The sequence below is a fragment of the Vanessa tameamea genome, chromosome 15 (genome assembly GCF_037043105.1).
Source record: "Vanessa tameamea isolate UH-Manoa-2023 chromosome 15, ilVanTame1 primary haplotype, whole genome shotgun sequence".
Lineage (NCBI taxonomy): Eukaryota > Metazoa > Arthropoda > Insecta > Lepidoptera > Nymphalidae > Vanessa > Vanessa tameamea.
This window is the reverse complement of record NC_087323.1, coordinates 5,853,244-5,868,409: the sequence shown is the minus strand read 5'-3', so window position 1 is coordinate 5,868,409 and position 15,166 is coordinate 5,853,244. Positions and strand designations below refer to the sequence as shown.

Below are 15,166 nucleotides of genomic sequence, written 5' to 3'. Positions count from 1 at the left end.
TTCTTGTTAGTTGCAATATCAGTGGCTTGTGATATTGTACCCTGTTTGTCATATAAGTCAACAATTTCAAAGAGATGATAAAAAACAATACTTAGTATGAAACTAATATTTTTCATGAAAATTTATCCCATATAAGCAGCAAAGTTAGCTTGTTTAGTTAGTAGTTTAACTTTTAATTGTTTGAAAGAATCTTATCTAAAGTCAAAGAAATATTAACGGGGTTTTAACCCTTGCTTTTCTATACTTTCTCATAAAGTGACTACAGGCTTAAGTTATTGTATACTCTTTGCTTCAGGCAAGTAAAACCTTTCAAGTTACTGAGCCACTCGCAGTGCGAGCGACAGTATAGCAGTTTGTTTTTACGTTTCACACATCCTCGAATGCAACGTGTCGCGTTGTTTCTGTTTTAAAATTTGCTATGGAATACTATTTTTAATTCTCGTGGCTTGCAATTTTCCGGATGCTAGAGATTGCCTTCGTCGTGTTGTTCCGTTACGATAGTCGAATATGATGTTTATTAAATTCATGTATGGTATTATTCTTTTAAATATACATATTTTTAATTGTAAATAATATTTTTTTAATTTAATTGGTAATGTTGGATACAGATCTAGACAGCTTAAAATTGTAGGTCATAGAAATATTTTATCAAATATATTTATTTTTTTCATTCATTTCAGAAAGGCAAATAACTGAATGTAAGTGCCAATTTGCCGCTAAGAATTAAGTTGAAGTCTTTTTATATTGGGTAACATACAAACTAATTAAATACTTACTGCTTTTATAATTTTAACAAACTGTACTCGTATATTTTTAACTAAATTCTGTTTTAATAACGTTTACAAATGTAGCAGTCAAAGTATTGTAGTCAAGATCACGGTGACCACAAATTAAAGGAGCAGTGAGGCCTGTCACAGTCAGTCGACTCTGCGGTCGCTCTGGAAACTATTTTGAATTAAATCAGAAGAAAGCACGACTGCTTCCGCCAGCTATTTTATTCAGATTAAAATTTAATTTTCTGTTCATTTTATTTTACATTTTTCTTAAAAATGTTTGATGGCCAGAGCAATTGTATTATATACTTTATATAAAATTAGATAATTTAGAAATTGAGTTTCGTTTTAGTCTGAGTTCTTATAGAAAATAAGTGTTTTATATTATTAAAAATGTGCTGACGGAATCTCGTAGACTTAATACTGCTCATATGTTCAGGAGCGTAGCGATTTCACGAGATGAGCGTATTTTGAACGTAATGCACTATTACTAAACGTACCAAAACATCCAATAAATCATTTTAAGCCGAACTAAAAATTCACTAAATTGAAAATCCTTTTACTGCACTAAAACAGCGTTATACGAGTTGTGAAGTGTTCATCAAAATTGTTATTTCGCATGCAGTTACAGATTTCAATTAAAAAGCTTGAACGCGAATTTGAATTTGAAATGTTGACATTCAATCGTTTCGGAATGATAAATGTTTGACTCTAATTCACTAACTTATTTGAGGTTTAGGTTTATTTGAATTTGATTTTGCTTGATTAGAAACGTTCATTATTGTTGGCGGTTCAGCTGATTCAATATCCGGTGAAACATTTAAAACGCTTCAATATTCAAAGTTAATATATGCAATATTTAAATTATATTACGAAGCAAAATCCAATTAAGTATAAAAATCTATAAGTAGGGAACCTTTACATGATATTCTTGATTTAATCTGTACTAACATTATATGTAAAGCTGAAGAGTTCGTTTATATGAACGCGCTAATCTCGGTAACTATGAGTTCGATTTGAAAATTTCTGTGTTGAATAACCCATTTATCGAAGAAGTCTATAATTTATATACCTATCGCGCTACGACCAATAGAAGCGGAGTATCAAAGAAAAATGTTGCAAAAACAAGGGAAAATTATTCACGTTGTGTACGGTGTGTTCGGCGGTTCAAGTATATGACATATATATGACAGAATCTGTAATATAGTTGAGAGAAGTTTGGACGAGCAGCTAGTAAAAGATAAAGTTTTACGAGTATATGGTTTTAAATTTTCTGCAATTAATGTATTATTAATCTGAAGGATCACGTCCTTCTAAATAATAATATACATACATACATATATCAAAACTAGCGTATGAGAAAGATTTTATTGATCAATTTCCTCATACACCTTTGGTCTATCATATTACTTTTCTCAAGAATCTAACATAATATAGAAATATAAGTTAGCGCACCGAAGCGTCTCCGGTTCACTAATTACTGCGTACCACCATCCGCTTCGCATTTTTCATACAGATCACGGACTCACTTTCCGATCGATTGGAAACTTCTGCTGAGAATTACTTGGGCTCCGTGAAGAAATTGGTGGAATGTGAGGGACTTTTTTGGTGAAAAGGGTTTACAATTACGCGTGACTACCTTACGGATCAATGATTTACGTCTTTTATAACGAAATAAAAACGTGTAACGTTCTAAAACCATAATTAATATGATTCGTTAGATATTACGACATCTGTTTGATGATAAGGTATTTTTGATAGTTTTATATAAAATTTAATCTTGTGAAATGATGAAATCAAAATAAAAAAAAAATATCAGTGGAATATCTTATTGTGGAAATTAATACCGTACGTCTTGATGTTTTAACTTTGCGCGGAGAAAACTTGGTGCTATAAGTATTACTATAATCTTTATTTATTCTGTTTATACAATCACAATATTAATTATATTTCAGTAACATATTGTGATACTCCTGTAATTATTCCAGTTCGAAAAGTATACAGTCTCGAGCTCCAAGACTCTGAAGGAAGAGCTCTATTTATATATAGAACGGTTTTTTTGTAGATTAGAACAGTTTCACAGTTAAGAAAAGTAATATGTCGTAAAGCATAACATAAGTACTACGAAAATAACCAAAATGTACTAATCCAGCAGTATCAACGTCAGTTAGTTGTCTAACTTTTCTAACCGCGCATACTGTGGAGCTCAGTCTTCTTGTTAGGGGCTATAAATGAGAATTCCACTTAAGTTACGAACCTAAACTAATTCCTAAATTACTCTAGTATGTGTTAAATGAAGATCTGTATTATTTAAAGTAAGTAAATAAAATAGTTGAAATGGTTTTTTAAAACATAATAACATTTGGACTATTTTCCAAATTAAAAAAAATTAACAATCTTTTCGTGTGTATTTCATTGATAATTAATTAATTATAACTATATTAATAAACATCTTCTGTTAAAAAATATAATGTTTGTACTGTTTCAATAGCTTTAGAAAAATCGCAAGATATTTTATGTTTTTCTACGATATACCGATGTTCTATTGCTATGATTATTTACAAGACGTATTATCCAGTGTTATTACAGGCATCAGAGATCTTAGATCCCGTGACTGGTGGAGTAGAGTGATACTTTAGTGCCAGTGTCCATCCAGTACCAACGAGTAAAAACTATCTATAATGCGGTATAATTGTTCGTCTTGGATTTTAATATATATAATATAATTGATGAAATACATCTACAAAAATTCTAAGGCCCAAAAAGATAGGCATATAACGCTCAGCTTGATACCGATATTTTACTCTATTTGTTCTTTTTTATATAAAGGTTAAGGTTAAGCTAAGGGATATTAGTAAGGTTATTAATATCCCTTAACTACCTTTTCCGTTTTTAAATTATTATTTTTTAAAAAAAAGTGCAATCATTATAAATACGGTAATAAAATAATGTCCTTAGAAAAAATAATTTAATTTCACGCATATATTCGGTAGCAACTCATAACCGTATAGGAATCTACTTAAAAGCAAACAAAAGTACAAAATAAAAGAAATTGAAATGAAAACACTTTTTTTTTAATAACAATTTTCTTGAAGCATCCTTAAATATCTTTAAAGGCTTCCGCTACAAAGAAGACTTAATGAATTAGAACAGTTCTTTCAGCAAAAGTTATAAAAAAATACTAATTGCCTGAACGTTGAGTCTTTAGTATTTCATTTAAATAGTTCATTTGCCTACTTATAATAATTATGAAAGCATGATTAAGCTTTGCATGTGTAATTAAAAACAAATGTATTTGAATGTATGCATTAACAATTTAATATAATGACTTGACTACATAGCGAGGTTAATTAATCTCTACATATAACTTTGTATGTAGACATACATGCATATATACGTAATGAGTGAGTTACCTGCCCGGGTTGAGCTATACAAGCTACTGTATACTATTCACAATTTAACGAGCAAAATAACAGCTGATCTAATGATTTGCTATTTCAATTAAATTTTGGAACGCAATACAAAATAAGTTCTATATACATTTTTTTTTGTTTTCCACGACAGTACGAATTTCGAAACAATTTTGTCGTTTCTTTAATTAAGTTATAGGTATAACTCTGAAGTCGGTTGTTATCTAAACATACTATTTGATAAAAAAGACACCTTAACAGTAGAATAATATTCTATTGATATTGCTTGATATTGTAAAATATGTTTAACTTCTTGTTGTTGTGTAATTTCATTATTTTAGCTTCACAATTTGTTGTATGTAATAATAACAACAACAACAACAACAACAAATATTGGACAACATCACATACATTACTCTGATCCCAATGTAAGTAGCTAAAGCACTTGTGTTATGGAAATCAGAAGTAACGACGGAACCACAAACACCCAGACCCAAGACAACATAGAAAACTAATGAGCTTTTCTATATCGACTCGGCCGGGAATCGAACCCGGGACCTCGGAGTGGCGTACCCATGAAAACCGGTGTACACACTACTCGGCCACGGAGGTCGTCTAATATATTTGCTAACTTTGTCTAACCAAATTGTTTTACATATGTGTACAACAACGTATGTAGAGGTAGTAAGTAGAATACAAGGGGGGTCCCTCAACGGGATCATTCGTCTGTAATGTAACATTCTAAGATTCGATTATTGTTATGAAACAATCTCATATTTGTTATTCAATTATAACATTGTTGAATAATCAATATTTTGATTATTGGTTCACTTGCAGTCAATTCGTTTTTTACGTAACGTAACGTTTATAATTAGTGCAATAATATTGACTTAAATATGTTTAAAATATAATTTAAAAGACATTCTAGTCAAGAAGTCTTCTGTCTTATTATGAATTGTTACAAATTGTATCATTACAAGTTTCGCACCGTGATGCTCAGTTTTTCTCACCATACTTATATAATGTTTTACCTGAACTGTTACAATAAAGGCGATTGCTCTCGGTGTGGGACCAACCTAAATGTGTAACTTTTCGGTTCGCACATAATACCAATTTAAAGAAGCAGAAAAATTTAACGTAGTTAGATGTATCGTTGGCGCGGTAATTATCAATTAGAACAATTTTGAACTAAAACTTAGTATATTACATTGGCTTATTTTATTTTACTCACAAAAATATGTTAAGAAATTTTATATATTTTGTCATTTAATTTAAAGCGAACAAGATATTAAGCTAAAATTTAAAGAATGAGATGAAAATGAAAAGTTTTCCAAGAAAACCTGGACGTGAGCGAGCGTTCGTAGAAATGAAATGAAATTAAACCGTCGTAAGTAGTTTTCATCGCGTTGGTACGGTGAAAGACGGTTCCCTTGAGGTAACCGCAATTGGCTTTGCCACCTCTCAATATGCTTTCATGCATTCTGTTGATATTGTACGATAAAAACTAACTAGTAACTGTGATTTACATTAAATTACTGTCAAAGATGCAATTGTTTTATCAATAAGAGAATGTAATATTTATTTATTTTTTAAATAGACTAGAAGAGTAGTAATTCCTATTTACCCCACTTATTAAGCTTATCACTTGTGTTAGGAATGCGGACGACAATAGCCCAAGGAGTCAGGATCGATCCTGCGACTTTTTCGTCCCTAGGCGACCCGTAAACCAGAGCACTATTGACGCTTAAGCTTCATTATTGAATTTACGTTGCATTTTTGACCATATAAATTTTAATAAAATGTTAATATGCTCAATTAAAATACAATGGTCTTATTTTCAAAACCAATCGAGATTGAAGATAACATGATAAAATATACAATGTAAACTAACTACGTGCTAATTCGACCGTCTCTTGTCCTCATTTGTGTGCCTCTCTTGTTTTCTTTTTGCACTTCAACGGCTCTCGGGTGCGTATGAACGGGCGCGGAGTGGCGTCGGGTGTAAATTGAAACACTTGCAAATTTACCCTATACATTATTCATGTGCCAAACACCCTCACCGAGCCTGACAGTTTCAGTTGACGCACAAATTCGCGGAACTAAAGTCGAGTGAACCTACAACGGATCGTTTATCCACAGTCTTGAAATAAGCACTCAAATAAAGGGCAATGATGTATGGAGCCTACATTAACCACGAGACTTATTGTCTTGTTGCTTTACAAATCACACCCAATATCAAACGGCACAGCACATACGTAAAGTGGGTCAACCATTATACATCTAACAAATGGTTACCCCCCAAGACGCAGCAATAAGGAGCCGGTTCAGAAACCCACAAGCTGAATTATTCTGACCCTAATAAATTTGTCGAGTCAAACAGGCATTGTTAGACAAATGAGTTCTAAGACGTGCGGTGTTAAACATATTATTTAGAGGTGCTTGTTGCGACAGCTTATTTGTACTGTTGTAAATATTCTACTTTAATAGATTCATATAATACGTTAATTTTAATAATATTCTAAACAAAAGTATTGTCAATCAAAATTCATTCATGTTTATCAGACTAGTAAAAACGCGTCCTTTTTTATAATATAGGAAAGCGGACGGGCTAATAGGTCACCTGATGGTAAGTGGTAACCGCCGCACATTCAAATTGGCGTTATAAGGAATATTGTAAGCTAAGATGTTATGTCGCTTATGCCTTTCGTTACACTGGCTCACTCACCCTTCAAACCGGAACACAACAATACTAAGTATTGCTGTTTGCCGATAGAATATCTGAGGAGTAGATGGTATCTATCCAGACGGGCTTGCACAAAGCCACCAAGTAAAGTCAAAATAATCTTTTATTACATGTATGTACATATATACAAACACTAAGCAACATAAATATAATTTCATTTTATAAAACTGGACAGTTTGGTTTTGCTGATTGTACTAATCTCGGGAACTATCTGTCCTTAGTGAAAGTAGTATGCTACAATCCTTAGTAGTATGTGAAAACCAAACTCGTCAATCAATATTGCAAACATTCTAAATTGAAACCACGAAAAGTTGGCACTTGTACTTAAGCCAAGCTGTAAATTATGAAATGATAATATTAACTAAAGATGTATACTGTTACATGACTGCAAAAAAAAGGGGTGTATTGTTTTCAGGATTCACGTATGCACATATGTATACTTGTACATATGTATATGAGATTCTTTATACCATCATAACTCTTAAATGCCTGAATAAATTTGGATGTATGGGGATCGTTAAAATCCTTACATCATCGCGACTGACACTGACTATAAATTAATTATTTCATTAATTCAGGGTAGTAGTGATTTTTCTTTTAAAGTACAAAACAGTTTATTATTTTGTCTATAAGTTATATTTATTTTATTTTATTTACATGTGACTAAGTTTAGCTTCAATATTAGATATAATGTAATATTGTAAATAATTTAGATTTGAAATTCAAGGACTTGATTATTAAAAATCGAGAAGTCGATGGTTGAGTGATTTTTCGTCTATTAAATTTAATTATCTTTGAGAGTTGGAAAAAATAAAATGTTAAATTAAAGTATTTTCCTTATTGGCATACAAATTCAGTAGAGTGATTAAATGCTATAAAAATTTTACTCGACATGCAAATAAATTCGGAATAATAAAAGAAAATTCAAGCATAAAACCTACGTAGGCAAGATGTTAATTTACAAAACACATTTGCCTTGGAGAGTTTAATGTAATTTCTTTCTCACCGAGGCGTTTCCTCAAATAAATTACAAGTGTAAAATTCAGAACAACAAAAGCTTAACAACAAAAGGCTCGCGGCTCGCAACATCCGGACGACCCTTCCAAACTCAGCAGCCTGATTACGGATTTCCTAACAAGAAAAGAAAAACTCAACATGCCTTCTACCAAGTATTCTAAAACAGACCATTGTGATATCAATGCAAAAAATTAACGAGCACTTCGTGATTTAAAAAAAGCTTACGCGTCTTTGTCTATATTTTGAATTGAACATTTCCTGGCTAAGAGAACATTTATGTGGTAGTCAACGTAATCAAAAAGATCTGGTTGAGGAGTATAATATTTAACGTATAAATGAAATCGGGGATCTTTTTGAGGTCTTCCGTCGATATTAGGTGTCGGCGCTGGTGGTGGCGGCGATAAGGGAGTTGAAGGTTTAGGAATCTTATGTGGTCCCCTACCTTCTTCTAAATGCTCTGGCCTAACTTTCTTCCAAAGAAAGGGTTTTTTATGAATCGGACCATGATGTGATGCATGATATCGTTTATCTGAAATTTTTGAACGAGGAGCTGTCAGTTCATACATTTCTGGTAATGAAAGATACCAATAATCAGCGCCATCGCCGATAATTGGAAACAATCTTTTATTCGAAAATCGCGGACGGAATTTTCTAACGAATTCAGTATATTTTCGTTTTAGTCTTCTCATATACTCAGTATAATGAATAGATTTCAGAAGCTTCTCAAAATCTGACAGTTCTGTGGATTCAGATTGAGAATAAACACCAGCACAAACGTATGTTCTTAGTAGGTGATGTAATTTATACACGACGAACGCAAGCCACTGCTTTGCTTCTTCTTCCAAAATCCTCAAGTCATCAGCTCTACTTATTATACCAAATTCAGCGGCTTCTGCAGCACGTCTTTCACCTCGTTCCTTTACAGTAGCTAGCCATTTTCTATATGACCGATAACAGAATTTTGTACGCCTCGAGTAATGTCCTCGCCAAAGAGCCTTAAAAAAGTTTTTTTTTAGAAAAATACTATATAATTATAATATTTTTTAATTCTTGATTCTTAATTTGAAGCTTAAACTTTTCCATATTAAATACTTTACCTGTATTGTAGTTGCTGCATGAGCATAATACCTAGCGTGTTTGTATCCAACAGCTCTTCTCAAGGCCGCACGGTATGCTTTTCGCGCTCTATGTATTCTAAAGGCGCATTGAATTGTAGTTGCATTTTTAGATAACCAAGAAATATATTTTCTAATCAAATAGCCTCGAGTCATTCGCTGCAAAAACAAAACCGCCAGAAATCTTCTATGACGCCTGTTTTCAGCAAGATCGGCTCGTTCTTGTAGTTCAATATAAAACTCATTAGGTGTTGGTAATAAGCGATGAATACTTGCCATGTTATTTTTATCTGACAAAAATGTGTCAATTTTATATTAAGTCACTGTATCAACATTTTCATTTTTATTATTAATAATATGTAGGTACAAGCTGCCAATATTATAAGGCTAGTTAAATTAGAGTCGGCTAAATTATTTTTGCAATTTAAAAATTTGAGTTAGGCAGAAAAAAGATCCGTTATTTTTTATTTGGCCTCTAAATCGAGCCGGTGGCTTACCCATTTCATTTTACTCCCCCAAGAAATGATACTAGTTGTGTTAGGAGAGTTCTCGCTCCTACCCTCGCTCAGGTGGGTTCGCGTGAGACATCATGAATAATTCAACGATCAAAATGGCAAGGTGTGTATGTCTGTTTATTTATTTTTCGCCAAAATTTACTGGTAACTTCCACATATATGTATGCTTGAAATATATTGTAACGTTAAATTGGGGTATTCAGGTTCCTTTTACATTTATAGGGTTACAAATTAATTTAGAAGACATCCACCTTTTCAAAGTTTATTTCCAAATGTAAATATTTTGAACGAAAACATTTCAGAACGGTATCAAATTTTTATCATTCGAGATTGATTCAATGGAAATTGAATTAATATTCCTTTCCTGATCAACTTTTTAAGAAAAAAAACGAATAATACTTTTATAAAGAAACAATTATTAATCGCATTTGAAAAATAAAAGTAACGGTTAGGCCGATTTCTTAAGCGATACAATGCTGGGCACTGTATTGCAATTAAGAAGGTAAATTCGGATAAAGAAAGGTATTTGAAAGGGCTTTAACAAAGGAGACAAGATGACAGTAAGCCGACAGCATTGAATTTTTTTGTGCAGTTTGTGAAAAGACAGGGATTAAAATGTGAGAGTAGCTACCTTGTAGTTCCGATTTAATTTAATACTTCCATATAACTACTAATAGATACACGTTATAATAAGGATTAAAGTATTCAGTCGTATTTAGGTAATTAAATATTAATCTGTTACGCTGTACAAATAACATAGATTGTCGTTTGTTTTTTCGCTTGTGCCTTCTTCGTATTATCCATAAGCTTGATCATTTATTTGTACTAATAAATAACATTTATGTGTTTATCTATTATTTCAAAACAACTGCCTTTTTACTTGCTTTTATTTAAGTTAACACGGTTTTATCAAAACGTTACTGATCAAAAATGCGTAGATACGTATTTAAGCGTTTCTAGATAATCTACCATTAAGGGGGTGAAATAAGGGTTGAAAGTTTTTATGGGAGTCGTAATTTTTTAAGCTACAAATATGAAACTTTATTTTTGGGATACTGATTAAAAATGATTATATACGTATTTAAGTGTTTCTAGATATTCTACCTCTAAGGAGTTTAATAGGGGTAGGACATTTTTATATAGATTAGTCTGGAAACCGTCATTTTTTAAATTAAAAACAAAAAACTGTTTTTGGGATACTGATTAAAAATGAGTAGATACATATTTACGCGTTTTTGGATATTTTATGTCAAAGGGGAGAAATAGAGTTTGACATTTCGTATATAGGATAGTTTGGAAGACCGTCATTTTTGAAGTTAGAAGCATGACACTTTATTTTTGAGCTACTGATTAAAAATGAGTAGATATAAATTTAAGCGTTTCTTGATATTTTAGGCCAAAAGGGAAAAATAGGTGTTAACATTTCGTATTCAGGTTAGTTTGGAAGTCTGTCATTTTGAAGTTAGAAGGTCGAAATTTTATTTTTGGGCTACCGATTAATAATGAGTTGATTCGCATTTAAGCGTTTCTGGATATTCTACCCTAAGGGCTGAAATACACCCCAATATGGTATACAAAGAGGTATTACATTAACGTAACATTTTAAGTTAATTTGTAAATATATTCATATTCTACGCGGGCAAAACCGCGAGTAACAGCTAGTTAGTAATAATAGGGATAATAATAATAGGGAGTACTCCAAAGTACCGCGTAATCTTTATTTTATTAAAATGTCAGTAGTGTCTATCAAATTTTTTTAATTCAACTCTTTTTTGTCATTAAAATATCTAACGCAATTTGTCAGTACACCGGATGTAATAAAAAGCTTTCTTTTACTTCAGTTAATATTATTAGGTTTTAATTTTTTTTTTATTCGATTTATAATACAATTCAATTCTAGTAAAACCGGCAGGCACTATACCGTATTAATATTATAAAGAGGTTAATTTTGGTTGGTTGATATTATAAAAGACTCGAGGAGAAAATTGTCGGTCTAGATGCTGTTAAAAATATAATAAACTTTATAAAAACAAATTTTAGGTCCCAAATATGTCTACAAAAAAAGTCTACGATAATTTATAGGTATGTTTAATATGTTATTCACAGTATTTACTTGTTGTTTAAAAAATGGAGGTCAATCAATAGTAACTTCAGTTTATTATACAGTCACAAATAATATATTAATGTTAAATGTTCTTTGTAAATAAATTTTGCCTAAACTTTATAATTTAAGCAGTTTTACAAATATTATCAGATGAGATATATTAGAAACGCGTGAAAAAATGTGTGGGGCGTGATAGACATTACATTGGAGCTTGTTATAAGTTATATTTTCAAAGCACGGTCGGATAGATTGGTTAGCGCATGTGCGTATCTCATTTTTTAAAAATAGCAAGAAATAAAATCTTTAACCCTTGAAAAGTCTGGACGGATACCTGTCTTTACTTATAAAATCAGTTGTCTTGACTAACTATCAACGCACTGCCTTAACTACTGAATCTAGAACGATAGATGTTTGAAACAAAGGTTTATTTTATATGTATAACATAAACATTCGGTAAGAACGTATTTTTGGAAAATTTTAGATTAAGGGGGAAATGGCATGGTTATATAATATTTACCGAACATTCTTTTAAAAATTCAGCTAGTAATATAGAACGATGAATTATAATTACAACGTAAGTATGTAAGGTGATATTAAAAAAATATCTTACTAATTAAAATATATGATTAATGATCATACAATTAAATTATGCAGTGATAATATACAGCAGTATTACCAACGTCTTACAAATGTTTAAATACACAAATGTATAGGTAACAATAAAAAAATAAAAACACTCTTTCTACAGAGTTTGATATTTATTTGTCGCAACCTAAAGGCCAAACATACCTTTCAGCGCGTTGATTGGCCAATCACGGTTTATCCAAAATAGCTTAAAATATTTTCCAATACAATTCATGTAGCATAGTGAAGTTAGTGCAGAATACTACTGACAATCAACATGCACAATCGTTCCGGACAATCATTGATTCCCTTTGATTAAATACCTGATTCGAACGCTGATTACAACATATTACCATCGCTTTGTAATTTGTTTCCAATTTGGAACGTACCACTGGTAAATAACAATGTGACACGTCCGTATAAAGCCATATTGTGTTATTTACAGAAATTTATTGATAAATGTAATTCATTGTAACACCTTTTTAATTTATGCTTCGTAAATATTGAGGCCGTAGAGGTTTTCGATTTCAGAGAAAACTTCCAGCTTAGAAGCGACGACTTGACCAGAAGATGAACACTTTTGACCCCCGATTTTGCTCGATCGCTCGCTCGATGGAACGGGTGTTTGAGTTTCGGTGGTCGCGTCGCACTAGCCTCGTGATAGTTTTGTTCTTCTCAGAAGCAGCTTCTCAGTCTAAATAACGAAGTCAGTTTTTATATAGGTAATTATAATTACCGCTTGCGGCTTCGTCCGCGTGTGAGAGGGGATGCGGGGTTAGGTTTGTTTTGCTATTTGTATTATTTAATGCTATTTCAGACTATAAAGTATCTCTTTGTCAAATTTCATTCAGATCCGTTCAGCCTTTCATCCTTCTTTCGTGATTGAGTAACAAACATACATCCGTATAAAATATATAATGTTAATAAGATTATATAGATACAATTTTATTAACATATTCCAATTCTAAAGTGTTCTTATCTCTTAATTTGTAGGTATACTTATAATAATCATTGATCTATAATTGCGAGCTAAATCAAGACGAAATGGCCCTGTAGAACTCGTGAATTTTTACCGCAGATTGGGTTTTTAAACACAAAATATTACTTTATTTTCATATATTTATAAGATTTTATATTATAGGTAATATATAAAATTATAAATTATGTTTATACTTTATTTCGTGCTCAGCAGAGATGAAAAACATCAAGAGGAAATCTGCGTATGCTTAACATTGGAGGCACAACTCTGCTCACGAGGCGACGAGGGAGTAGTCCAGGAGTAGGATGTTTTTTTACACAATTTATTAAAATGAAATCACAGAACATTATAAAATACTTCCATTCTTCAAGCCTTATCAAGAGAAATGATTTACCATTTAAAATATTTTAATCGTTATTTTAAATTTTCGAATAATTTCGAATAAGCGTTGAAATTAAATATACCTACAAGAACGTAATTTATTTTCTTAATTACAAAATTTCTATTCACATTTTTCATCAGTAAAGTATTACAAAACAGAAATGTTCATTTAATAAATTTAAAAACTCAGGCCGGATTTTAATATAACCAAAAAAAAACTTAATAATTTGAATCAATAATTCAATTCAATACTTAGTTTAATGGCTTTTAGTTGTGCCGACAGGGCACAGATTATTTCGCCAATGTCACGTAGGATGGAGAAGACACGAAAGAGATTGATCGGTACGGTTGAGGTAACAGACTCAATTAAATTTTGAAGACTAGCATAGTAGTAACAATTTCCTTGTTAATCCTTAACCTAGAACAACACAAACATTAAAGGTTAATAATAAAGTAAATTCATAATAATGTTTAGTACTCTAAACTATATATAATAAGGAATCAATAATTACTAACAGATAACTAATGTCACTTAAATGATAAAAGCTGTAACTTCAACTTGATAGCATATTTAGTATTAAATAATAATTGAACATAAACAGCCTGTAAATTTACCACTGCTGGGCTAAGGCTTCCTCTCCCGTTGAGGAGAAGGTATGGAGCATATTCCACCACGCTGCTCCAATGCGGGTTGGTGGAATACACATGTGGCAGAATTTCGTTGAAATTAGATACATGCAGGTTTCCTCACGATGTTTTCCTTCACCGCCGAGCACGAGATGAATTATAAACACAAATTAAGCACATGAAAATTCAGTGGTGCCTGCCTGGGTTTGAACCCGAAATCATCGGTCTCTAACATAACATAAACATATGTTATGTATGTTTATGTTATGTTATGTAATAATTGAATCTCATAAAATACTTAGTTCGAGATGGTTCTAATGACAATTCGTCGTCGTTTTTCAAGGTAATAATTTCAATTAAATATAAATATACGACGACTCGTGTGTTAAAATTCTAACAATAAGTAACAACAAGGAAGTTAATAGTTATTTTGTGAATAAATTACATTACTTATATAATTTATTTAAAAAATATTTATGTACCAGTGTACATAAATATCATTTCATCGTCGTGTAAATCAAAGAATAATCCAGTGCTCTATGTATAATAGAATTGTAAGTGGGTATGGAATCGCGTCCTTTTTATGACTAATGTTTTTCGGAATACGTTGCTCTGAAATATTGGAAAACAATTTTTAAATAGTATTCCAATATAAATTTTGTACAAATCCCCATGCCTTGGCCATGCACGCTGGTTCAATGTGTTTTGCATGATTTGACCGTACGGTGTCGTAAAGGACGCACTACAATCGGTTTTTTATAGCGGGCAATAAAACACCCAGAGAAAAGCCTCGTTTTTTTTTATCTCCGCTTATGAGTGAAATCCCTGATCGAGCAGCCTATAAGTGTGCTCTAGTATTATACTTATAACAATATGAT

The 15,166-nt window shown here is 31.7% G+C and overlaps 2 protein-coding genes across 7 annotated transcripts in view; both read right to left on the bottom strand.

Moving 5' to 3' along the window:
- LOC113399104 (semaphorin-2A) overlaps positions 1-15,166 on the bottom strand; it is a 343,072-nt gene that overhangs the window by 238,447 nt on the left and 89,459 nt on the right. The window lies entirely within an intron of this gene.
- LOC113399159 (uncharacterized) lies at positions 7,942-9,339 on the bottom strand. The gene is made up of 2 exons (XM_026638234.2): positions 9,041-9,339; positions 7,942-8,938 (listed from the first exon to the last, which is right to left on the bottom strand). The coding sequence occupies exons 1-2, from the start codon at positions 9,335-9,337 to the stop codon at positions 8,165-8,167; spliced, it is 1,071 nt and encodes a 356-aa protein (XP_026494019.2). The 5' UTR covers positions 9,338-9,339; the 3' UTR covers positions 7,942-8,164.

Bases quoted from the DNA above. Each gene is read 5' to 3' on its own strand.
- LOC113399159 (XM_026638234.2), bottom strand. From the start codon at position 9,337: ATGGCAAGTATTCATCGCTTATTACCAACACCTAATGAGTTTTATATT. The intron at 8,939-9,040 runs GTAAAGTATTTA...AACTTTTTTAAG, and splicing joins ATGCAGCAACTACAATACAG to GCTCTTTGGCGAGGACATTA.